At 50.0% G+C, this 26,984-nt stretch overlaps 1 protein-coding gene across 2 annotated transcripts in view; it reads right to left on the reverse strand.

Moving 5' to 3' along the window:
- Positions 1-4,019: 4,019 nt before the first annotated feature.
- Positions 4,020-26,984, reverse strand: part of LOC139274824 (UDP-glucuronosyltransferase 3A1-like) — a 92,037-nt gene continuing 69,072 nt past the window's right edge. For both annotated transcript variants that reach the window (XM_070891632.1, XM_070891555.1), the window contains exons 5-8: positions 23,883-24,417; positions 19,221-19,452; positions 11,810-12,029; positions 4,020-4,676 (exon numbers count right to left, since the gene is read on the reverse strand). In XM_070891632.1, coding sequence (XP_070747733.1) covers positions 4,400-4,676; positions 11,810-12,029; positions 19,221-19,452; positions 23,883-24,417 — 1,264 coding nt within the window. In that variant the 3' untranslated portion in view covers positions 4,020-4,399. The remainder of the gene's footprint in view (positions 4,677-11,809; positions 12,030-19,220; positions 19,453-23,882; positions 24,418-26,984) is intronic.

Consider the following 26,984-nt stretch of genomic DNA (forward strand, 5'->3'; position numbering starts at 1 on the left):
GTTTGCCAGCCGCTTCCTCTCCCAGCCAGTCCTTCATGACAAAGCTCAGCTGGAGCCTCTCAACGAAATCGTCCCAGTCCTCACCAACACAGTACCGTTCCTCTGTGCTACCGGTGGTCATCCTCGTGGGTCATTGATTCCCGTTTCTCGTCGCCAAATGTAGTGTCCTTACACCTTACTATAGAATCACACGAGGCATGTACTGCAGACAAGGTCACTACATGACCTGAACCTTTATTCCCAGGACCAAGAAGTCTTGACCCTGCGTGGGACCTCCCTTTATATACCTGGATGACCAGGTGAGGAGTGTCTCCCACAAGTTCACCCCCTGTGGTCAAGGTGTGCATTACATAAAGGTTACAGTTATGTGAAGGTTACAAACATGACAATCTGAATGGCTGCAGGTTAGGAAAAGGGGAGGTGCAGTGAGACCTGGGTGTCATGGTTCATCTGTCCTTGAAAGTTGGCATGCAGGTACAGCAGGCGGTGAAGGCGGCAAATGGTATGTTGGCCTTCATAGCAAGGGGATTTGAGTATTTGAGCAGGGAAGTCTTAATGCAGTTGTACAGGGCCTTGGTGAGGCCCCACCTGGAATATTGTGTTCAGTTTTGGTCTCCTAATCTGAGGAAAGACGTTCTTGCTATTGAGGGAGTGCAGTGAAGGTTCACCAGACTGATTCCAGGGATGGCTGGACTGACATATGAGGAGGGACTGGATCAACTGGGCCTTTATACACTGGAGTTTAGAAGGATGAGAGGGGATCTCATAGAAACATATAAGATTCTGACGGGACTGGACAGGTTAGATGCGGGAAGAATGTTCCCGATGTTGGGGAAGTCCAGAACCAGGGGTCACAGTCTTAGGATAAGGGGCAGGCCATTTAGGACTGAGATGAGGAGAAACTTCTTCACTCAGAGAGTTGTTGACCTGTGGAATTCCCTGCCGCAGAGAGTTGTTGATGCCAGTTCATTGGATATATTCAAGAGGGAGTTAGATATGGCCCTTACGGCTAAAGGGATCAAGGGGTATGGAGAGAAAGCAGGAAAGGGGTACTGAAGGAATGATCAGCCATGATTTTGTTGAATGGTGGTGCAGGCTCGAAGGGCCAAATGGCCTACTCCTGCACCTATTTTCTATGTTTCTATGTTTCTGTGTCGACCTCCATGGAAACTGGGACCCCGTCGATGTCTTACTTCCATTGTCCATGGAGAACTTTTGGTGCAGCAGGGTTTGAGCAGCTTCATCTTCATCAGTGTCGGAGCTCCGGTGATCAGCCAGCCCTTCAGTGACGCGGTGAGTAAAGCTTTTTCTGCACATTCTCTGAAGGTGACCTTTTTCTTTGCAGCTTTTGCAGGTATAGTCTTTGCCGCGGCACTGGTGGGCCCTGTGGTTTCCTCCACAGCGCCAGCACGGGGCCATCCGGTTTGCCCCATGTGGCGGACTCAGGGTTGTGAGACTCGGGGCAGCATTTCTGCCTTTAGAAGTAGCCATGTGGTGCACTTCGTTTGACGGTTTAGCGTCCTGGGTCAGTATTCGCCTGGAGTCGCCGGCCGAAGCCATGTAGGCCTGGCTCACTTGAATTGCTTTCTGCAGGGCGATTATGATGTCAGCAGAGATCAATTTGTGTAGGTGGCCCTCGTGGCTGATTCCGATGATAAATATGTCCCTTAGGGCTTCAGTAAGGTGATCTCCAAAATCACATGGTGCAGCTAATCTTCTTAAATGTGCAGCATACTTAGTAATTTCTTGGCCTTCGGGTCGCTGGTAAGTGTAGATCGGTGCCTGGCTGTGAGGACGCTTTCTTTTGGTTTTCGTTGCTCATGTATTAGTGTTACCAGTTCCTCATAGCTCTTGGTGGTTGTCTTCTCCGCGGCTAGCAAGTCCCTGACAAGAGAATGAATGGTGGGCCCACAACTGCTAAGCAGGACGACCTTGCGCTTTTTTGGCCGTGTAGCCAGTGTGTTCCCATCCAGGTCGTTGGCTATGAAGAAATGTTCCAATCTTTCTACAAAAGTGTCCCAATCTTCCCCATCGGTAAATTGCTGAAAGTTGCTGAAATTCGACATGCTGCGCGTGTAGTTCGTGACCTCATCGCCAGTTGTAGTGTATGCAGGCACCTTTGGTAATGACTCCACAAGGCAGGGTATGGTACTTAAACTGTGTAGACTGTAGTCCTTTATTTACAGCTCCTTGAGTGAGGACACCAAGCTGTGAGCTTCCTTTTATACTGGGTTACCCACAGTGTGTAGGTAACCCTTAGGTCTCCAGCAGCAGCACCCTCTGGTGTACAGTAAGTTGTGTACAGTGTAAGGTACATTCAGTGTTACAAACATCATATAACAATACAAGCAAGTATACATAACAGTGGCCTTGACTGCGATGAAGAATCGTCGCATATCGTGGCTGTCGTCCAGTTGTTGTATCTCCTGTGCTTTTTGTTGGACCTCAGCCTTGAGCCGTCTGTAATGCTGCTTTGCTGCTCCCGAGTTGGGTTGTTGCTTGAGGCTCAGAAATGCTCTGCGCTTGCAATCTATTAGTTCTTGGATCTCCTGATCATTTTCATCAAACCAGTCCTGGTGTTTTCTGGTTGAGTGATCAAGTGTCTCTTCACAGGTACTGGTTATGGAGACCTGGAGGGCAGACCAAGCACTGTGAGCATTCAGCATCTCAGGGTCATCAAGGCACGCCAGGTTAGCTGTGAAGCAGTGGTTGTATAGGGCTCGCTTAGCTGGGTCTTTAAGTGCCTCGGCATTGACTTTTTTGCGGCACTGCTTCTGCTGCCCCCTCCACTTTGGGGCTATGTTAATATCGATGATGGTTCGGATTAGGCGATGGACTATTCAGCAGTCGTCAGCTCCTGTCATGGCGCGAGTGATGCGCACATCCTTGCGATCCCTGGCTCGGACGATGATATAGTCGAGCAGGTGCCAGTGTTTGGAGCGAGGGTGTTGCCACAAAGCCTTGTATTTGTCCCTCTCGCGGAACAGGGTGTTGGTGATGAGAAGTTCATGTTCTAGACATTTTGTCAGGAGTAGGGTATCGCTGGAGTTGGCTTTCCCTACCCCCTCTCTGCCAATCATGCCTCCCCAGAGGGCTGTGTCTTTGCCGACCCTGGTGTTGAACTCACCTGGGAGGATCAGTTTGTCGTCCGCGGGGACGCGGGAGAGGGATGTTTCGAGGTTGGAATAAAAACCCTCTTTGGTCTCATCCATTGCATCAAGTGTTGGGGCATACGCACTGCTAACTGTGGCGCATTGATTCCTGGATAGGATGAGTCGAAGAGACATGAGGCGTTCGTTAGCCCTGCAGGGGGAGTCTTTGAGGCGGTCGACCAGCTCATGTTTGATGGCAAAGCCGACTCGGTGAAGGCGGCGTTCTTCCTCTGGTTTTCCTTTCCAGAAAAAGGTGTAACCTCCACCTTGTTCCTTGAGCTGACCTTCCCATACCTGCCGGGTCTCGCTGAGAGCGGCGATCTCGATGTGAAAGTGTCTAAATTCCCGGGGAACTATGGCAATGCGGCATTCCGGCCTGTCGCTGTTGGAGTTGTCCATGAGGGTCCTGACGTTCCAGGTCCCGAACTTCATGTTAACGGAGCAGAAGATGCCTGTGCGCGAGTTCTTTTAACGTGGGGTGGTCGTTGCACACCGGCCACCACACGGGCTTAGCTGAGCAAGGTCTTGTTCCAGTGGCAAGGGGGTCTAAGACAACTGGAGACCAGGCACTGCTGCACGGCGAGGTGTTGGCCACAAGCTTGGTGCCGAGTAGCGCCCTTGACAGTAGATGGCCCAAGGCTTGGTTGGGGGGCAGGCATTAGGAAGGTCAGCTGTCCGCTGGAGTTCCGGGTGGGCCTATGATGATGATGTTGACAGTAGGCTCCCAAGGTATGGAAAGTGGTCCACATTGTCCAAGGCCTCGTCGTGGATCTTGATAACCTGTGTGTGTGTGTGGGGGGGGGGGGGCGGGGATAGGTTAATAGAGGACCTTTGTCTTACGGATGTTTAGTGTAAGGACCATACTGCTTTTATATATATATTTTTTTAATCCAATAAGAACACCCTGACATTGACAAGGAGTTAAAGAGCACTGAACAAACATTTTTTGTAAAATAATTCACTTGTAGGTAGAGTTATATATATTTCCCGGAAAATGTACAAACAATATAGCTCTCACCAGTGTACTCGGTGTGTAACAGTTCACACATTGCTGTACTGCTGGGTGAGTTTTTCACAGTTCAATCACATTTAGTAAAAACTAGACCCTCCCACCATTATACGTTAATTAAATCCCGGTGCGCTACAAAAGCACCTTAAAAATGAAATTAAAAGATTAAACTTGAAAACAAAAAAAAGTCCATATCTGACACAAGCCCTTGAGTTGATTGGTCGGTAACTAGGTCACTTCAAGCTTCTTTAACTTTCCCTCCCCTGCGCAGGCAGCCCACGGCAATCCTCAGGACCTTGGTTACGATGTACGTCGCCAGGGAAATGGTGGCCAGGAGGAACAGGATGACATCGATGAGGTATTCCTGGTACCAGGGCAGCTGGAGGCCGAAAGCTCGAAGGTGTTCTCCTCCCCCGAGCTGCACGATATGATCCACCCAGCGCACCAAGCGCTGACCTGGGGGGAATGGGTGTGAGCGATGGACGCGACTCAGGGCCAGTGTCGAGGCTTTGTACCTGTTTCAGAGAGAATATACATGAGTCTGTTTTTTTCCTTCTATTTCTGGAACTTTTAAACATATTCATCTCTCTCTCCCTGGGCCTGTGGGACACTTCCCAGCCACCAGCGAACCCATATATACTTATCCTCGGGATGTGGGTGACTCTGGCAAGCCTACATTTATATGTTGGCCTCGTCGAGGATACTAACATAAGAACATAAGAAATAGGAGCAGGAGTAGGCCATACGGCCCCTCGAGCCTGCTCCGCCATTTAATAAGATCATGGCTGATCCGATCATGGACTCATCCGATCATGGACTCAGGTCCACTTCCCTGCCCGCTCCCCATAACCCCTTATTCTCTTATCGTTTAAGAAACTGTTTATTTCTATCTTAAATTTATTCAATGTCCCAGCTTCCACAGCTCTCTGAGGCAGCGACTTCCACAGATTTACAACTCTCAGAGAAGAAATTCCTCCTCATCTCAGTTTTAAATGGGCGGCCCCTTATTCTAAGATTATGTCCCCTAGTTCTAGTCTCCCCCATCAGTGGAAGCATCCTCTCTGCATCCACCTTGTCAAGCCCCCTCATAATCTTATACGTTTCATTAAGCATAGGCAGTCCCTTGGAATTGAGGAAGACTTGCTTCCACTCTATAAATGTGTCCTTAGGCAGCTGAACAGTCCAATACGAGAATTACAGTCTCTGTCACAGGTGAGATATATAGTCATTGAAAGAAAGGGTGGGTGGGACTGGTTTGCCGCACGCTCCTTCCGCTGCCTGCGCTTGATTTCTGTATGCTCTCGGCGATGAGACTCGGGGTGCTCAGCGCCCTCCCGGATGCACTTCCTTCACTTAGGGCGGACTGGTCTTTGGCCAGGGACTCCCAGGTGTCGGCTGGGTTGTTGCACTTTATCAGGGAGGCTTTGAGGGTGCCCTTGTAATATTTCCTCTGCCCACCTTTGGCTCGTTTGCTGTGAAGGAGTTCCGAGTAGAGCGCTTGCCTTGGGAGTCTCGTGTCCGGCATGCAAACAATGTGGCCTGCCCAGCGGAGCTGATCAAGTGTGGTCAGTGCTTCAATGCTGGGGATGTTGAATTTAGGGAGCTAGGAGTTAAATTAAAATGTAGCACCTCAAAGGTAGTAATCGCAGGATTGCTACCAGTGCCACATGCTAGCCAGAGTAGAAATAGCAGGATAGTGAAGATAAATATGTGGCTTGAGGAATGGTGCAAGAGGGAGGGATTCAAATTCCTGGGACATTGGAACCGGTTCTGGGGGAGGTGGGTCCAGTACAAACCGGACAGTGTGTACCTGGGCAGGACCGTAACCGATGTCCTAGGGGGAGCGTTTGCTAGTGCTGTTGGGAAGGGGTTAAACTAATATGGCAGGGGGATGGGAATCTATGCAGGGAGACAGAGGGAAATAAATGGGGGCAGAAGCAAAAGGTAGAAAGGAGAAAAGTAAAAGTGGAGGGCAGAGAAATCCAAGGCAAAAATCAAAACGGGCCACATTACAGCAAAATTCCAAAGGGTCAAAGAGTGCTAAAAAGTGTTAAAAAGACAAGCCTGAAGGCTCTGTGTCTAAAAGCAACGAGTATTCGGAATAAGGTGGACGAATTAACAGCGCAGGCAACAAACAACGAATATGATATAATTGGGATTATGGAGAAATGGCTCCATGGTGACCAAGGCTGGGAACTCAACATTCAGGAAGGATAGACAGAAAGAAAAGGAGGTGGGGTAGCATTGCTGGTTAAAGAGGAAATTAATGCAATAGTACGGAAGGACATTAGCTTGGATGATGTGGAATCTGTATGGGTGGAGCTGCGGAATACTAAAGGGCAGAAAACGCTAGTGGGAGTTGTGTACAGACCACCAAACAGTAGTAGTAAGGTTGGAGAGGGCATCAAACAAGAAATAAGGGATGCGTGCAATAAAGGTACAGCAGTTATCATGGGCGACTTTAATCTACATATAGATTGGGCTAACCAAACTGGTAACAATACGATGGAGGAGGATTTCCTGGAGTGTATAAGGGATGATTTTCTAGACCCTTATATGTCGAAACATAGAAACATAGAAAATAGGTGCAGGAGCAGGCCATTCAGCATCTCGAGCCTGCACCACCATTCAATATGATCATGGCTGATCCTGCAACCTCAGTACCCCACCCCTGCCTTCTCTCCATACCCCCTAATCCCTTTAGCTGTAAGGGCCATATCCAACTCCCTTTTGAATATGGCCAATGAACTGGACTCAACAACTTTCTGTGGCAGAGAATTCCACAGGTTCACAACTCACTGGGTGAAGAAGTTGCTCCTCATTTCAGTCCTATATGGCTTACCTCTTATCCTTAGACTGTGTCCCCTGGTTCTGGACTTCCCCAACACCGGGAACATTCTTCCTGCATCTAACCTGTCCAATCCCGTCAGAATTATATACGTTTCTATGAGATCCCCTCACATTCTTCTAAATTCCAGTGAGTATAAGCCTAGCCGATCCAGTCTTTCCTCAGTCCTGCCATCCCCGAAATCAGTCTGGTGAACCTTCCCTGCGCTCCCTCAATAGCAAGCACATCCTTCCTCAAATTAGGAGACCAAAACTGCACACAATTCTCAAGGTATGGTCTCACCAAGGCCCTGTCCAACTGCTGCAAGACCTCCCTGCTCCTATACTCAAATCCCCTCGCTATGAAGGCCAGCATGCCATTTGCTTTCTTTACTGCCTGCAGTACCTGCATGCCTACCTTCAATGACTGATCTACCATGACACCCAGGTCTTGTTGTAACCCCTGGTTCTGGACTTCCCCAACATTGGGAACATTCTTCCTGCATCTAATCTTTCTAAACCATCAGAATTTTAAACGTTTCTATGAGATCCCCTCTCATTCTTCTGAACTCCAGTGAATACAAGCCCAGTTGATCCAGTCTTTCTTGATATGTCAGTCCCACCATCCCGGGAATCAGTCTGGTGAACCTTCGCTGCACTCCCTCAATAGCAAGAATGTCCTTCCTCAAGTTAGGAGACCAAAACTGTACACAATACTCCAGGTGTGGCCTCACCAAGGCCCTGTACAACTGTAGTAACATCTCCCTGCCCCTGTACTCAAATCCCCTCGCTATGAAGGCCAACATGCCATTTGCTTTCTTAACCGCTTGTTTTACCTGCATGCCAACCTTCAATGACTGATGTACCATGACACCCAGGTCTCGTTGCACCTCCCCTTTTCCTAATCTGTCACCATTCAGATAATAGTCTGTCTCTCTGTTTTTACCACCTCACATTTATCCACATTATACTTCATCTGCCATGCATTTGCCCACTCACCTAACCTATCCAAGTCACTCTGCAGCCTCATAGCATCCTCCTCGCAGCTCACACAGCCACCCAACTTAGTGTCATCCGCAAATTTGGAGATACTACATTTAATCCCCTCGTCTAAATCATTAATGAACAATGTAAACAGCTGGGGCCCCAGCACAGAACCTTGTGGTACCCCACTAGTCACTGCCTGCCATTCTGAAAAGTACCCATTTACTCCGGCTCTTTGCTTCCTGTCTGACAACCAGTTCTCAATCCACATCAGCACACTACCCCCAATCCCATGTGCTTTAACTTTGCACATTAATCTCTTGTGTGGGACCTTGTCGAAAGCCTTCTGAAAGTCCAAGTACACCACATCAACTGGTTCTCCCTTGTCCACTCTACTGGAATCATCCTCAAAAAACTCCAGAAGATTTGTCAAGCATGATTTCCCTTTCACAAATCCATGCTGACTTGGACCTATCATGTCACCTCTTTCCAAATGCGCTGCTGTGACATCCTTAATAATTGATTCCATCATTTTACCCACTACTGATGTCAGGCTGACCGGTCTATAATTCCGTTTTCTCTCTCCCTCCTTTTTTAAAAAGTGGGGTTACATTGACTACCCTCCACATCGATAGGAACTGATCCAGAGTCTATGGAATGTTGGAAAATGACTGTCAATGCATCCGCTATTTCCAAGGCCACCTCCTTAAGTACTCTGGGATGCAGTCCATCAGGCCCTGGGGATTTATCGGCCTTCAATCCCATCAATTTCCCCAACTCAATTTCCTGATTAATAAGGATTTCCCTCAGTTCCTCCTCCTTACTACACCCTCTGACCCCTTTTATATCTGGAAGGTTATTTGTGTCCTCCTTAGTGAATACCGAACCAAAGTACTTGTTCAATTGGTCTGCCATTTCTTTGTTCCCCGTTATGACTTCCCCTGATTCTGACTGCAGGGGACCTACGTTTGTCTTTACTAACCTTTTTCTCTTTACATATCTATAGAAACATTTGCAGTCCATCTTAATATTCCTTGCAAGCTTCCTCTCGTACTCCATTTTCCCTGCCCTAATCAAACCCTTTGTCCTCCTCTGCTGAGTTCTAAATTTCTCCCAGTCCCTGGGTTCACTGCTATTTCTGGCCAATTTGTATGCCACTTCCTTGGCTTTAATACTATCCCTGATTTCCCTTGATAGCCACGGTTGAGCCACCTTCCCTTTTTTATTTTTACTCCAGACAGGGATGTACAATTGTTGTAGTTCATCCATGCGGTCTCTAAATGCCTGCCATTGCCCATCCACAGTCAACCCCTTAAGTATCATTTGCCAATCTATCCTAGCCAATTCACGCCTCATACCTTCAAAGTTACCCTTCTTTAAGTTCTGATCCATGTAAGCGTCTACTATTGGCCTGTGATGCTTAATTATATGGGGATGGCTGCGTGCTTCAACAAGCTAATGAGTCGGGTAAACTGCAACCTGTTGCGTATGCTTCGAAAAGTTTGTCAAAGGCGGAAAGTGCCTACAGCATGGTAGAAAAAGCTGTATGGGGTAAAAAAAGATGCATCAGTCCCTGTTTGGTCTTAGTTTTGAACTCGAAACGGATCACAAGCCACTCATTTCATTGTTTTCGGAAAACAAAGGTATCAATACCAATGCATTGTCCCGCATCCAGAGGTGGGCACTGACATTATCTGCCTATGATTATGTCATTCGCCATAGATCTGGCACCGAGAATTGTGCCGATGCACTGAGCCGTCTGCCTTTGCCCATACCGGAGGTGGAGATGCCACAACCTGAGAGTGAAGGAACCCCTGTCACTGCTCAACAAGTTAGGACCTGGACCAGACAGGACCCGATCTTATTGATTGTAAAACGTTGTGTCCTTAGTGGTGATTGGTCTGCTATACCTATAGAAATGTGTGATGAGACCAAACCTTACCACCATCGCAAAGACGCTCTATCCATTCAGTCAGATTGTTTATTGTGGGGTAATTGTGTTGTTATGCCGAAGAAAGGCAGAGAGAAATTTGTACATGATCTACACAGCACTCATCCCAGCATTGTCATGATGAAAGCCATTGCCAGGTCTCATGTATGGTGGCCTGGAATTGACTCTGATCTGAAATCATGCATGCATCAGTGCAACACTTGCATGCAGCTAAGCAAAGTACCAGCGGAATCTCCGCTGAGTCTGTGGTCGTGGCCATCCAAACCATGGTCGAGGATCCACATCGACTTTGCGGGTCCTTTCCTGGGTAAGATGTTTTTTGTTCCAAGTGGATAGAGTGTATAATCATGTCATCCAGTACATTCATAGCTACCATTGAGAGCCTTCGTGTCATGTTTGCTACTCATGATCTGCCCGACATCGTTATGAGCGACAAAGGATCTTGCTTCACAAGTCTGGAGGTTCAAGAGTTTATGAAACTCAATGGTATTAAACATGTGAGGTCAGCGCCATTCAAATCTGCTTCTAATGGTCAAGCAGAGCGTGCTGTCCAAACAATCAAGCAGAGTATGAAACGTGTAACTCAGGGTTCACTGCAGACTCGCTTGTCATGCATATTGCTTAGTTACAGGACAAGACTCCACACACTTACTGGGGTCTCCCCTGCTAAACTATTGATGAAGAGAGGTCTCAAGACCAAGCTCTTTCTCGTTCATCCTGACTTGGACGATCGTGTTGAAAACAGACGTCAACGTCAGCAGTGGTATCATGATCGCGCTGCTGTGTCACGCGACATCTCTGTTAACGAACCTGTGTATGTGCTAAATTATGGTCAAGGTCCCAAGTGGGTCGCCGGTACTGTTACGGCCAAGGAGGGTAACAGAGTGTTTGTCATGCTCAAAAATGGGCAAACATGCAGGAAACATGTTGATCAGATAAAGCTGTGGCACACGGATGAACTGGAACAAGTTGAGTAAGATACGATCAGTGACCAACCAACCTATATTCATTCATCAGAGGACTCCGCCGTCATCAGTGAATCTGGACTTTCAATCCCTGACATGGTCATTGCCACTCCCATCAAATCGGCCCCAGCCCCCAGTCATAACTGACTCAGAACGCTCGCCCAAGGCTGGAGTTGAACTGAGACGATCAATTCGTGAGCGGAAAGCTCCGGACCGTCTTAACTTGTAAAAAGACTGATACTGAGATCTTGAAGGGGGATGTTGTCATGTGTGTATGCTTGGGGTTACTAGCCACCAGGGGGCACCCCTGTCGGAGGTCATTGGGATGTACGCACGGGTGTGCGGGCCAGGTATATAAAGCAAGCCACTATGTAATGTGGGCACTCGGGGCCCGAATAAAGTTGAGCCAGGTTTGCACCTGAGTGAGTTTACAATATTCAGTCTATCGAGTTATTACATACATAACAGTATTAATGGCGGAGCAGGCTCGAGGGGCTGTATGGCCTACTCCTGCTCCTATTCCTTATGTTCTTATTATACCTCAACTCCACCTTCCTGCACTATTCATATCCCTTGATTCCCTTAATATTCAAAAATTTATCAATCTCAGCCTTGAATATATTCAAAGACTGGGTTTCCACTGCCCTCTGGGGCCAAGAATTACAAAGATTCAGCATCCTCTGAGTGAAGACATTTCTCCTCATCTCAGTCCTAAATGGCCAACTCCTTATTCTGAGACTGTGACCCCTGGTTCTAGACTCCCCAACCAGAGGAAACATTCTCCCTGCATCTAACTTGTCAAGCCCTGGAAGGGTCCCAGAATACGTGAATAAGAAACATAAGAAAACTAAGCAGGAGTAGACCATTTGGCCCCTCACGCATGCTCTGCAATGCACGCGCGCACACTCAAAGCTACACCTACCTTTTGTCCCCTATAACTGTTGCCATGGCCTGGCTAAACCCACGGGCGTGCAGCTGGTTGACCTGGATGGTCACACCCAGGCCCTTTGCCTCCACTCTGACCATGTTATCGAACTGATCTCCAAACAGTGGGATTCCGATCACCGGCACCCCGTGGTACACTGCTTCCATCAGGCTGTTGTGCCCCCCATGCGTCACCAAGAGACGAGCCTTTGGGTGTCCTATCAGTTCACAAAGGGTTAACACAGCATCACAAGAGAGGTCCCAGCCTTATAGCTACACCAGACGGGGCTTTTCAACACCACTGGCCCATTGTACAATCACAGAATGGTTACAGCACAGACACAGGCACTCACACACTGCTCTGGTGGCAAGCAATTCTTCCCACAGCAAGCTCCCAGGTGCAGCCATTGGATAAAAGATCAGTTGATGGGTTTCTTTAGCTGATGGATTGCCCCGAGGGTGGCTGCATTGGGCTCACTGCTGGTCATGCGCATGCCAGATCGGCTCAGTGGAACACTTTGGGCCGGAAGGTCGTGGGTTCAAACAGTGTGCGACGGCCCAGCCCGGAAATCGGCACGGTCCCGGCCTGCAGTACCATCAGCGGGCCGGGGCCATTGGAGGGAGCAATATGTGGCAGCCCGGCCTGGAAATCAGCATGGTCCCGGCCTGCAAGACCATCAGCGGGCCGGGGCCATTGGAGGGAGCAGCATGAGGCGGCATACCACTGCAGGGAGAGGGATGGCTGACTGCAGTGTGGGCAGGTACAGCAGGAGCGGCGAGGTCGGGGCGAAGGAGCGGCGAGAGATTGTAGAGGGATGTGATCGGGGCCCAGGAGAGGCGAGGGCCCAGGGGCGGCGAGGGCCCAGGGGCAGCACGGGCCTAGCCCACACTGCGATATGTGTGCGCACTGGGTCCGTGCAGCAGAGCAGGTCTCCAGTCGTCCTGGTTAACTCTTGCCACTGGACCAAGACCCAGCTCTGTCAAGCCCGTGTGGTGGCTGGTGTGCAACGGTCATCCCACGTTAAAAAAATCCACGCACAGGCATCTTCCACCCTTCAGGATGTAGTTCGGGATCTGGAATATTAGGTCCTTCATTGAAAAACTTGTCAATTCATCCCTTTTCGGCGTGGAAGCAAGTCATTCTCGCTTTGAGGGACTGCCTATGATGCTGACAGCACAGAACAAGGCCATTCGGCCTCTCGAGCCCATGCCGGCTCTCAGCGAGTCCCGCTCCCCCGCCAGTTTTATTCTCCAATTAGAAACATATATATATATAGTGGACAAATCAACACCAGATTAATTATCAGAATTAAACCTCAGTGGAAATACACTGGAAATCTAGGGTCATTCTGACCAGAACTGGACACAGGGCTCAAGGTGGATCTGACCAGAACAGGACACAGTGCTCAAGGTGAGACTGACCAGAACTGGACACAGGGCTCAAGGTTGGTCTGACCAGAACTGGACACAGGGCTCAAGGTGGGTCTGACCAGAACTGGACATGGTGCTCAAGGTCAGTCTGACCAGAACTGGACACGGTGCTCAAGGTCAGTCTGACCAGAACTGGACACAGTGCTCAAGGTGGGTCTGACCAGAACTGGACACGGTGCTCAAGGTCAGTCTGACCAGGACTGGACACAGTGCTCAAGGTGGGTCTGACCAGAACTGGACACAGGGCTCAAGGTTGGTCTGACCAGAACTGGACACTGGGCTCAAGGAGGGTCTGACCAGAACTGGACAGTGGGCTCAAGGTGGGTCTGACCAGTGCATTGGAGAGTTTATGTAAGAACATAAGAAATAGCAGGAGTAGGCCACCTGGCCCCTTGAGCCATTTACACCATGGAATAAAAGGGACAGGGGCAGCATGGATACGGAATTGGCTCAGTGACAGGAAACAGAGGGTAGTGGTGAACGGTTGTTTTTGGGACTGGAGGAAGGTATATAGTGATGTTCCCCAGAGGTCGGTACTGGGACCACTGCTTTTCTTGATATATATTAATGACTTGGATGTAGGTGTACAGGTGATTTTTTTGATTCGCAACTTTCCTCTCGCTGATTCTATTCTATGGTTACCCAGCCTTTTATCTGTGAGGGCCATTAAGAAAGAAAGACTTGCATTTATATAGCGCCTTTCACAACCACTGGACGTCTCAAAGCAGCCAATGAAGTCCTTTTTGCAGTGTGGTCACTGTTGTGAGGTGGGAAAGGTTACTGGACCATCAATCCTGTGTGTGTGGGAAGGGCGATGAACAAGGCGCGTGTCATCGAGCGCAGAGAGCAGCGAAAGCGCGACCTTTTGAGTGAAGCTAAGGTCCTCGAGCGTGCAGGTGTGTGTCTCGCACACCCCGATGGTTAGTGATGACTTTGCCTTTTGTCTCACTGAGACCTGGTGCTGTCGACGGCCCCCTGACCCCCGCCCCCCCACCGCCGCGAGCGCCCAGCGGAAAAGGCAGGTGACATTTCACACATTCCATGAAAGCTATAAATAAAACCCCACAAAAAACCCATGCCGGCTCCCTCGGTGCCTGTGAAGTGCAAGAGTCAAGTCAGCATGTCAGGGGGCAGGTCTGTTGTTGAAAGGGAACGTGCTCCTCAGTCGCTGACCCGCCGGTTATACTGGAGTCTTGCTGTGCATCCCCAGATTTTTCACTTCCCATTCCCAGTATCTGCCAAATTTTGTTTTCCCCTAATTGGGCTGGATTTTCAACTTTTAGGATTTCGGGACGTTAAAGGTGGGGCGGTCCTGATACCACCTGCAAAACGTTAGAGCCTCAGTCAGCAAAATTGGTTAGCTGGGCCCGGAGTGTGGGGCAGGGCACTAAGGGAGGCGTTACACACCTCTCTCAGAGCGCTTGGCCAGCTGAGCATGTGAAAACAAATCCCCAGCTAAACAGCCGGCCAACGAAGTGCTCTGAGAGGGGCCTGGAGGGGTGAAAAAAACACCAAAAACATTCCCAATAAATAGCCCACACCATCACAACATAAATCGCCCCAAAATATAAAATAAAAACCAATCACACTGAGCTGAGGTGAACATGACTGACCTCACTGCAGCCGCTACAGCTCGGGCCGCCCGCTTTCACAGGCGGCCCTCTGCGGGCCACGACGGATCGGGCGGGAGCCAAAGGTTGAGCCAGTGTCGCAACCAGGGGTGTTACACGCCGGCTCGCCTCTTCCGGGCGGTAATACTCCGCGCCCCACCCAAACCAGCACTGAATGTCCCAGCGGGACGCTGGCTGCCTGCCCAGAACAGCTCATTGCCACACCTCCAGGGCGAAAACAGAGGCGGACATGACCAGAAAATCCAGTCCTTTATCTTTCCGAAACTTGATTTGTCCCTGAAACCCCCCCGCCCCCCCCCCCACGCCCCGCAGGCTCCCACCCTCGCCCTCCCGCCCAATCCCCACCTCCGCAACCTTTCCTTTCAGCCCCCAGATGAATGGATATATTTCACTTATTTTCCTTAAAAAGGTCTAACGCGAACAATATTGTTTTTCGGGTTGGAGCTGCGCTGCATCCTAAAGAGGGTCGAATTTTCATTCCTTTCTCAGTCTGAAGAAATATTTTGTGTCTGCGTGCAGTGAATGTTGTCACTGGCAAGGCATGAAATCGTGGGCCACCCCGACCTATGAGAACACCACCGCAGGTCGGGGCTATAAATAGAGCTGGAGCGCTGGGCCCTGGAACATCGGGGCGGAGGTGCAGCGAATGAGGGTACGTACGGGGCCCAGAAGAGCTAAGGGCACAGGGGCAGCACGGGCCAGCCCACACTGTGCGATATGTGTGCGCATTGGGTCCGTGCAACAGAGCTGGTCTCCAGTCGTCCTGGTTAACCCTTGCCACTGGACCAAGACCTAGCTCTGTCAAGCCCCGTGTGGTGGCTGGTTTGCAACGGCCACCCCACGTTAAAAAAATCCACACACAGGCATCTTCCACCCACTCAATTGGAGATCAGGACTGGAACATCGGGTCCTTCATTGAAACATCTGTGAACTCTTCTGAGAACAAGTCATCCTCGTTTGAGGGACCGGCTATGATGACAGGGCATAATTTTAAAATTTGCAGATGACACAAAACTTGGAAGTATAGTGAACAGTGACAAGGATGTTGAAACACTGCAAGAGGACATAGATAGACTGGTGGAATAGTTGGACACATAGCAGATAAATTTAATGCAGAAAAGTGGTACATTTTGGTAAAAAGAATGAGAAGAGGGGGTTCAGGAGCAGAGAGACCTGGGGGTATATGTGCACAAATCATTGAAGATGGCAGGGCAGGTTGAGAAAATGGTTAAAAAGCTTCCTGGATTCTGGGCTTCATGAATAGAGGTGCAGAGTACAAAAGCGTGGAAATTATGATGGACCTGTATAAAACACTGGTTTGGCCTCAACCAAGTACTGTGTCCCAGTGGATTGGAAAATCCCAAATGTAACGCCTCTATTTAAAAAAGGAGGCAGACAGAAAGCAGGAAACTATAGACCAGTTAGTCTAACATCTGTCGTTGGGAAAATGATGAAGGCCATTATTAAGGAAGCAGTAGCAGGACATTTGGAAAAGCATGATTCAATCAAGCAGAGTCAGCATGGATTTATGAAAGCGAAATCGTGTTTGACGAATTTGCTGGAGTTCTTTGAGGATGTAACGAGCAGAGTGGATAAAGGGGAACCAGTGGATATGGTGTATTTGGATTTCCAGAAGGCATAAAAGGTTACTGCACAAGATAAAAGTTCACGGGGTTGGGGGTAATATATTAGCATGGATAGAGGATTGGCTAACTAACAGAAAACAGAGAGTCAGAATAAATAAGTTGGCAAGCGGTAACTAGTGGGGTGCCGCAAGGATCAGGGCTGGGACACCAACTATTTACAATCTATATTAATGACTTGGATGAAGGGACCGAGTGTAATATAGCCAAGTTTGCTGATGATACAAAGATGGATGGGAAAGCAAATTGTGAAGATTCAAAAAATCAGGCTGTGTGTGTGGGCAAACATTTGGCAGATGGAATATAATGTGAGAAAATGTGAGGTTATCCACTTTGGTAGGAAAAATAAAAAAGCAATTATTATTTAAATGGAGAGAGATTACAAGATGCTGCAGTACAGAGGGACCTGTGGTCCTTGTATTGTGCATGAAACACAAAAAGTTAGTATGCAGGTACAGCAAGTAATTAGGAAGGTAAATGGAATGTTGGCCTTTATTGCAAGAGTATAAAAGTAGTGAAGTCCTGTAACAACTGTACAGGGTATTGGTGAGGCCACACCTGGAGTACTGCGTACAGTTTTGGTCTCCGTATTTAAGGAGGGATATACTTGCATTGGAGGAACTTCAGAGAAGGTTCACTAGGTTGATTCCGGAGATGAGGGGGTTGTTTTATGAAGAAAGGTTGAGCAGGTTGGGCCTATACTCATTAGAGTTTACAAGAATGTGAGGTGATCTTATTGAAATGTATAAGATTCTGAGTGGGCTTGACAAAGTAGATGCAGAGAGGATGTTTCCCCTTGTGGGGGAATCGAGAACTAGGGGACATAGTCTCAGAATAAGGGGCCGCCCATTTAAAACAGAAATGAGGAGGAATATCTTCTCTCAGAGGGTTGTGAATCTTTGGAATTCTCTACCCCAGAGAGCTGTGAAGGCTGGGTCATTGAATATATTTAAAGTAGAGACAGACAGATTTTTGAACGATAAGGGATTCAAGGAGCGGGCGGGGTAGCGGGGTCCATGATCAGATCAGTTATGATCTTATTGAATGGCGGAGCAGGTTCGAGGGGCCAAATGGCCGACTCCTGCTCCTATTTCTTATGTTCTTATGACATATCCTGTCCCTTTGTAATGTGAGGCAGGAAACATCAGGTTAATTTGATTAGCAGTTAAACCATCGAGATGGCCGTTATGTCAAGGTCTGGAGATTTGGTGGGAAAGAACCTCACTTCAATATACATTCTGGGCATCGTGTGATATGACTCACATTAAAGGGGAAGGTTCTTTGAGGATGCATGGAAGGTCTTTGGACAAGAGCAATGGGGGAAGAGAGGTACATAAGAATGGTTAGGAGCCATCTTGTAGTTATAGCTCACGGGACAGCTAGAAGCCCAACACCGACGGAAGCCCAGCTTCATCATCTTGGGTCTGCAGCAAACCAGGTTGTATGAGTCGATTGTATAACCGTAATAGTTATTATGGTGACTGAGTAATAAACTTGCATTTGTACGATACGTTGAAGCCTGAACCGCGAGGTTCAGTTGAGTTGAAGCGGATTTCGTTGCACTGCCTCAGCACCAGCTCAGGTCCATCCCTCCCGCGGGCAGATTCTTCAGTAGAAACGGTGGTGGAAAGTGGAGGAGGGATGGGAACATCCTGTCCAGCTCCAACCTGCTCCCAACCAGCTCCCATCCAAGGTTCCTGTTCTCAAGGTCTCGGGACCTGCATTATAAAGAAGGATGAATTCTAAAAACAGGAGCAGGTTCAGTCAGTGGGCAACAGCTGAATGCCATTGCGGAGAAGTCCACAGACTGCGTCAGTACAGAGCTGCCAACCTTGGATCGCTTCACAGCATAATCTAGAACACGTACGGTAGACACCTCAAGTCGCTGGAGAAATACCACCAATGATGTCTCCGCAAGATCCTACAAATCCCCTGGGAGGACAGACGCACCAATATTAGCGTCCTCGACCAGGCCAACATCCCCAGCATCGAAGCACAGACCACACTCGATCAGCTCCACTGGGCAGGCCACATTGTTCGTATGCCTGACACAAGACTCCCAAAGCAAGCGCTCTACTCGGAACTCCTTCATGGCAAGCGAGCCCCAGGTGGGCAGAGGAAACGTTACAAGGACATCCTCAAAGCCTCCCTGATAAAAGTGCAACATCCCCACTGACACCTGGGAGTCCCTGGCCAAAGACCAGTCCACCCTAAGTGGAGGAAGTGCATCCGGGAGGGCGCTGAGCACCTCGAGTCTCATCGCCGAGAGCATGCAGAAATCAAGTGCAGGCAGCGGAAGGAGCGTGCGGCAAACTTGTCCCACCCACCCCTTCCCTCAACGACTATCTGTCCCACCTGTGACAGGGACTGTGGTTCCCGTATTGGACTGTTCAGCCACCTAAGGACTCATTCTAAGAGTGGAAGCAAGTCGTCCTCGATTCCGAGGGACTGCCTATGATGACAATGAATCTAGACGGATTGGTGCTGCACTACAGGAGGTGTCGTCCCTCAGACCCGACGTTAAAACAATGCGGGGTCCATGGGGGCACTAGCTGTAGAGGAGCAGGGAGTTGTCCCAGTAGCCTGGCCCCAGATTTATCCTTCCACCAACAATCCTAAGCACAGCTTTCGGAGAAACCGGCCACAACCTCCTCTCACACAAAGCCAACGCCAATCGGTATGGGCCGCGGGCATAATGTCTCACCAAGCAGGTCATTCTGAGGGAGCCAATCCACCAGCTTGACGTTGGGGGCGGGACGGACATCACTGGGCCAATGATGGTGCACGTGTCGCCAGATGACCACCTGTGGCAGCTGTGAGAAGGCCGTATTCATCTCCCTCAGCACCGCGAGCATATTGACGGATGACAGCATGGACCCGAGAGTCACCACCACAAAGCCACTCTCTCCGGCAGCCAAAATGAAATCTTCCAGTTCCTAGTAAGAATGAGGACAGGTCAACATTCTGCACAGCAAATATAGAGGATTGGCTAACTAACAGAAAACAGAGAGTCAGGATAAATGGTTCATTCTCAGGTTGGCAACCAGTAACTAGTGGAGTGCCACAGGGATCAGTGCTGGGACCCCAACTATTTACAATCTATATTAACGACTTGGAAGAAGGAACCGAGTGTAACGTAGCCAAGTTTGCTGACGATACAAAGATGGGAGGAAAAGCAATGTGTGAGGAGGTCACAAAAAATCTGCAAAAGGACATAGACATACTAAGTGAGTGGGCAAAAATTTGGCAGATGGAGTATAATGTTGGACAGTGTGAGGTCATGCACTTTGGCAGAAAAAAATCAAAGAGCAAGTTATTATTGAAATGGAGAAAGATTGTAAAGTGCTGCAGTACAGCGGGACCTGGGGGTACTTGTGTATGAAACACAAAAAGATAGTATGCAGGTACAGCAAGTGATCAGGAAGGCCAATGGAATCTTGCCCTTTATTGCAAAGGGGATGGAGTTCAAAAGCAGGGAAGTCTTGTTACAGCTGTACAGGGTATTAGTGAGGCCACATCTGCGCGCATATTTACGAAAGGATATACTTATTTTGGAGGCAGTTCAGAGAAGGTTCACTCGGTTGGTTCCGGGGATGAGGGGGTTGACTTATGAGGAAAGGTTGAGTAGGTTGGGCCTGTACTCATTGGAATTCAGAAGAATGAGAGGTGATCTTATCGAAACATCTAAGATTATGAGGGGGCTTGACAAGGTGGATGCAGAGAGGATGTTTCCACTGATGGGGGAGACTAGAACTAGGGGACATAATCTTAGAATAAGGGTCCGCCCATTTAAAACTGAGATGAGGAGAAATTTCTTCTCTCAGAGGGTTGTAAATCTGTGGAATTCGCTGCTTCAGAGAGCTGTGGAGGATGGGTCATTGAATGGATGTAAGACAGAAATAGACAGTTCCTTAAACGATAAGGGAATAAGGGGTTATGAGGAGCGGGCAGGGAAGTGGAGCTGAGTCCATGATCGGATCAGCCATGATCGTATTAAATGGCGGAGCAGTTCTATGGGCAGTATGGCCTATTCCTGCTCCTATTTCTTATGTTCTTATGTTCAAACACAGCCAGCTACAGCTGCAAGATATCGAAGTCTTCATACATTTGTGTCGGCTCGCGCTGAAAACTGCAGTGGCTCACTCCAGCTCTTTTTATAGCCCGGCCTGCGGAGATGTCATCAGGACCCAGGTCGCCGTTTGGAACGTGGGCAGGAGCATCAGCGGGGCCTGGTACAGCAGAGGAGCGGGAAGGTCAGGGCGAACTTGCGATGAATGATCGGGGCGGAGGAGCGATGAGGGATCGTGGCTGAGATTTGGTGAGTGATCGTGACGGAGGTTCGGCGAATGTTTGGTGCGGAGGAGCGGCGGGAGATCGCGGCGGAAGTGCGACGTGTGTTTTTGTGCCGGAGGAGCGGTGAAGGATCGTGGTGGAGGTGCGGCGAATGTTTGTGGTGGAGGAGCGGTGAGAGATCGTGGTGGAGGAGCGGTGAGAGATCGTGGCGGAGGAGCAGTGTGAGATCGTGGCGGAGGAGCGGTGAGAGATCGTGGTGGAGGAGCGGTGAGAGATCGTGGTGGAGGAGCGGTGAGAGATCGTGGCGGAGGAGCAGTGAGAGATCGTGGCGGAGGAGCGGTGAGAGATCGTGGTGGAGGAGCGGTGAGAGATCGTGGTGGAGGAGCGGTGAGAGATCGTGGCGGAGGAGCAGTGGGAGCGGTGAGAGATCGTGGCGGAGGAGCAGTGAGAGATCGTGGCGGAGGAGCGGTGAGAGATCGTGGCGGAGGAGCGGTGAGAGATCGTGGCGGAGGAGCGGTGAGAGATCGTGGCGGAGGAGCGGTGAGAGATCGTGGCGGAGGAGCGGTGAGAGATCGTGGCGGAGGAGCGGTGAGAGATCGTGGCGGAGGAGCGGTGAGAGATCGTGGCGGAGGAGCGGTGAGAGATCGTGGCGGAGGAGCGGTGAGAGATCGTGGTGGAGGAGCGGTGAGAGATCGTGGCGGAGGAGCGGTGAGAGATCGTGGTGGAGGAGCGGTGAGAGATCGTGGCGGAGGTGCGGCGAATGTTTGTGGTGGAGGAGCGGTGAGAGATCGTGGCGGAGGAGCGGTGAGAGATCGTGGCGAGCATACAGGGCCCAGGGGCAGCACGGGCCCAGCCCACACTGCGATATGTGCGCACTGGGTCCGTGCAGCAGAGCAGGTCTCCAGTCGTCCTGGTTAACCCTTGCCACTGGATAAAGGCCTAGTTCTGCCGAGCCCGTGTGATGGCTGGTGTGCAACGGTCACCACACGTTAAAAAATTCCACGCACAGGCATCTTCCATCCCTTCAATTGGAGTTCAGGACTAGAACACGGGTCCTTCATTGAAACAGCTGTGAACTCATAGAAACATAGAAAATAGGTGCAGGAGTAGGCCATTCGGCCCTTCGGGCCTGCACCACCATTCAATAAGATCATGGCTGATCATTCCCTCAGTACCCCTTTCCTGCTTTCTCTCCATACCCCTTGATCCCTTTAGCCGTAAGGGCCATATCTAACTCCCTCTTGAATATATCCAATGAACTGGCATCAACAACTCTCTGTGATAGGGAATTCCACAGGTTAACAACTCCCTGAGTGAAGAAGTTTCTCCTCATCTCAGTCCTAAATTGCTTACCCCTTATCCTTAGACTGTGTCCCCTGGTTCTGGACATCCCCAACATCGGGAACATTCTTCCTGCATCTAACCTGTCCAGTCCCGTCAGAATTTTATATGTTCCTATGAGATCCCTTCTCATCCTTCTAAACTCCAGTGAATAAGGGCCCAGTCGATCCAGTCTCTCCTCATATGTCAATCCTGCCATCCTGGGAATCAGTCTGGTGAACCTTCGCTACACTCCCTCAATAGCAAGGACGTCCTTCCTCAGATTAGGAGACCAAAACCGAACACAATATTCCAGGTGAAGCCTCACCAAGGCCCTGTACAACTGCAGTAAGACCTCCCTGCTCCTATACTCAAATCCCCTCGCTATGAAGGCCAACATGCCATTTGCCGCCTTCACCGCCTGCTGTACCTGCATGCCAACTTTCAATGACTGATGAACCATGACACCCAGGTCTCGTTGCACCTCCCCCTTTTCCTAATCTGCCGCCATTCAGATAATATTCTGCCTTTGTGTCTCTGCCCCCAAAGTGGATAACCTCACATTTATCCACATTATACTGCATCTGCCATGCATTTGCCCACTCACCTAACCTGTCCAAGTCACTCTGCAGCCTCTTAGCATCCTCCTCACAGCTCACACCGCCACCCAGTTTAGTGTCATCTGCAAACTTGGAACATGTGGAACCAAGTCATCCTCGTCTGAGGGACCGCCGATGATGATGAGTAGATATGAGGCATGTTACACGATGAGCCCAAAGAGATGCAACTGCAGCCAGGACCAATTACTATAATTAGGGAGATCCCACACATCCAAGGCACACGGATCTCCCAGAACTAACCCAATTACAGACAAAAATCACAGCTGGAGAGAGGGCCCATTGGAGCAGGGTAACATGCAGATCACCAGCAGGAGTCTCCAATAGACAGGTACATGACTATAACCAGAGAGACTGACTGGGACCCAGGGCTTCGAGATAGAGAAACACACAGAGATTGGAGATAGAGAGAGAGAGATGCAGAGATTGGAGAGAGAGAGAGAGAGACAGAGACACACAGAGAGATTGGAGATAGAGAGAGAGAGGGACACAGAGATTGGAGATGGAGAGAGAGTGGAGAGAGAGAGAGAGAGAGAGAGAGAGAGAGAGATTGGAGAGAGGGAGATTGGAGAGAGAGAGAAACACAGAGAGAGTGGAGATAGAGAGAGAGAGATATTGGAGAGAAAGAGAGACACAGAGAGATTGGAAAGAGAGAGAGACACAGAGAGATTGGAGATAGAGAGAGACACAGAGATTGGAGATAGAGATACAGAGATTGGAGATAGAGAGAAACACACAGAGAGATTGGATAGAGAGAGACACAGAGAGATTGGAGATAGAGAGAGACACAGAGATTGGAGATAGAGAGAGAGAGATATTGGAGAGAGGGAGATTGGAGAGAGAGAGAAACACAGAGAGATTGGAGATAGAGAGAGAGATATTGGAGAGAAAGAGAGAGAAAGAGAGACACAGAGAGATTGGAAAGAGAGAGAGACACAGAGAGATTGGAGATAGAGAGAGACACAGAGATTGGAGATAGAGAGAGACACAGATATTGGAGATAGAGAGAAACACACAGAGAGATTGGATAGAGAGAGACAGTGAGAGATAGGAGAGAGAAACACAGAGATAGATTGGAGATAGTATAAATGCAATGAGAAACTGGAAGTCGCAAATTCAATGACCTTGGCACTTACCTGGGAGACTGGTTTCGCTGGTTTTGAAAGTAATCCGCCAATATATACTACATTAGGGAGCAGTGGCCTTGGAAACTCGATGCTAAAATCCGTATTATACATGATCAACTCTGCCCTTCGGTACAGTTCAGAGAGACTGGGCTCAGATCCAGCTGGGAAGCGAGCCTTGATGGCTCTCTCAAACCGTGCTTGGATCATCCCTTCCACCACAAATGAGCTCAGGAACATCATAGAGTTCTTCAGCCTGCCCCAGAAGTCCATGCGATCTGTGAGCAGGGACCGATATACAGGGACATAGGACGGAGGGCTGGGCAGCCCGATCTGGTTCCCATTCCAGAAGTTCCCCGAATGGACAGCCACAAACTGCAAACTGAGCTTCTCTGCCACCAGGAAGGTGCAAGGGTTGAAGGCATCGATCACCGCGATGTCAAAGTGTTCGCCTGTTAAAGAGTTCATGAGATCGATGTCACCCAATATCCACTCGCACTGCAGCGCCAAATGGCCGATAAAATCCAGATACCCACTCAAAGTTTCTCTGAAAAAACGAAAGGAAGGATTGGTTACAGTCCGTGCGAGTACAGGAAGGAAAGAAAGAATCACGAGCATTTATATAGCGCCTTTGACGACCACCAGTCGTCTCAAAGAACTTTAGCCAATGAAGTGATTTTGGAATGTAATCACTGTTGAAATGTGGGAAATGCCAACTTGCGCTTAACAAGCTCCCACAGACAGCAATGTGATAATGATCAGATAATCTGTTTTTTTGTTATGTTGATTGAGAGATAAATATTCACCAGGAAACTGCGGATAACTCCCCTGCTCTTCTTCGAAATAGTGCCGTGGGATCTTTTTACGTCCAGCTGAGAGGGCAGACATCTCTTCCAAAAGATGGCATCTCCGACAGTGTAGCACTCCCTCAGTACAGCCCCTCCGACAGTGCGGCTCTCCCTTAGTACTGCCCCTTCGACAATGCGGCACTCCCTCAGTACTGCCCCTCCGACAGTGCGGCACTCCCTCAGTACTGCCCCTCCGACAGTGTAGCACTCCCTCAGTACTGCCCCTCCGACAGTGCGGCACTCCCTCAGTACTGCCCCTCTGACAGTGCAGCACTCCCTCAGTACTGCCCCTCCGACAGTGTGGCACTCCCTCAGTACTGCCCATCCGACAGTGTGGCACTCCCTCAGTACTGCCCCTCCGACAGTGCGGCTCTCCCTCAGTACTGCCCCTCCAACAGTGCTGCACTCCCTCACTACTGCCCCTCCGACAGTGTAGCACTCCCTCAGTACTGCCCCTCCGACAGTGCGGCACTCCCTCAGTACTGCCCCTCCGACAGTGCGGCGCTCCCTCAGTACTGCCCCTCCGACAGTGCGGCACTCCCTCAGTACTGCCCCTCCGACAGTGCGGCGCTCCCTCAGCACTGCCCCTCCGATAGTGCGGCACTCCCTCAGTACTGCCCCTCCGACAGTGCGGCGCTCCCTCAGCACTGCACTGGAGTATCAGCCTAGATCTGGAGTGGGACTTAAATCCACAACCTTCTGACTCAGAGGAAGAAGGGGGGAGAAGATATCACAGCCCCATTAAAGTTTGTCGTTCCAACAGTCTCCCTCATTATAGTTTCCAGCTCCATCGCCTTTCTCTTCCCCTCCACTCCCCAGCAAATGATTCCCAAAATGTTGTTTATCCTTGTACCTGCTCTTAGCGTGACAGGCGCCTGGAGGGATGTGCTGGTTTTCCTGCAGGATTCTGTGAACTAGATTCCCGGATAATTCTGGACCATAACATAGGAACATGGGAACAGGAGGCCCATTCAGCCCCTCGAGCCTGTTACACAGGGACAGGAGGTGGCCATTCAGCCCCTCGAGCCTGTTACATAGGAACAGGAGGAGGCCATTCAGCCCCTGGAGCCTGTTACATAGGAACAGGAGGAGGCCCATTCAGCCCCTGGAGCCTGTTACATAGGAACAGGAGGAGGCCATTCAGCCCATGGAGCCTGTTACATAGGAACAGGAGGAGGCCCATTCAGCCCCTGGAGCCTGTTACATAGGAACAGGAGGAGGCCCATTCAGTCCCTGGAGCCTGTTACACAGGGACAGGAGGAGGCCCATTCAGCCCCTCGAGCCTGTTACACAGGAACAGGAGGAGGCCATTCAGCCCCTGGAGCCTGTTACACAGGGATAGGAGGAGGCCCATTCAGCCCCTCGAGCCTGTTACACAGGGACAGGAGGAGGCCCATTCAGCCCCTCGAGCCTGTTACACAGGGACAGGAGGAGGCCCATTCAGCCCCTCGAGCCTGTTACACAGGAACAGAAGGAGGCCATTCAGCCCCTGGAGCCTGTTACACAGGGACAGGAGGAGGCCATTCAGCCCCTGGAGCCTGTTACACAGAAACAGGAGGAGGCCATTCAGCCCCTCGAGCCTGTTACACAGGAACAGGAGGAGGCCATTCAGCCCCTCGAGCCTGTTACACAGGAACAGGAGGAGGCTATTTAGCCCCTCGAGCCTGTTACACAGGAACCAGAGGAGGCCCCTCGAGCCTGTTACACAGGAACAGGAGGAGGCCATTCAGCCTCTCGAGCCTGTTACACAGGAACAGGAGGAGGCTATTTAGCCCCTCGAGTCTGTTACACAGGAACCAGAGGAGGCCCCTCGAGCCTGTTACACAGGAACAGGAGGAGGCTATTTAGCTCCTCGAGCCTGTTACACAGGAACCAGAGGAGGCCCCTCGAGCCTGTTACACAGGAACAGGAGGAGTCCATTCAGCCCCTTGAGCCTGTAACACAGGAACAGGAGGCCCATTCAGCCCCTTGAACCTGTTACACAGGAACCGGAGGAGGCCCATTCAGCTCCTCGAGCCTGTTACACTGGGCCTCCTCCTGTTCCTGTGTAAAAGACTCGAGGGGCTGCATGGGCCTCCTCCTGTTCCTTTCAGCCCCTCGAGCCTGTTACACAGGAACAGGAGGAGGCTATTGTTTGACAAATTTGCTGGAATTCTTTGAGCATGGAACAAACAGGGTGGATAAAGGGGAACCAGTGGATGTGGTGTCTTTGGACTTCCAGAACGCATTTCACAAGGTGCCACACAAAAGGTTACTGCACGAAGTA

Source organism: Pristiophorus japonicus, chromosome 1, assembly GCF_044704955.1.
Source record: "Pristiophorus japonicus isolate sPriJap1 chromosome 1, sPriJap1.hap1, whole genome shotgun sequence".
Classification (NCBI taxonomy): Eukaryota; Metazoa; Chordata; class Chondrichthyes; family Pristiophoridae; genus Pristiophorus; species Pristiophorus japonicus.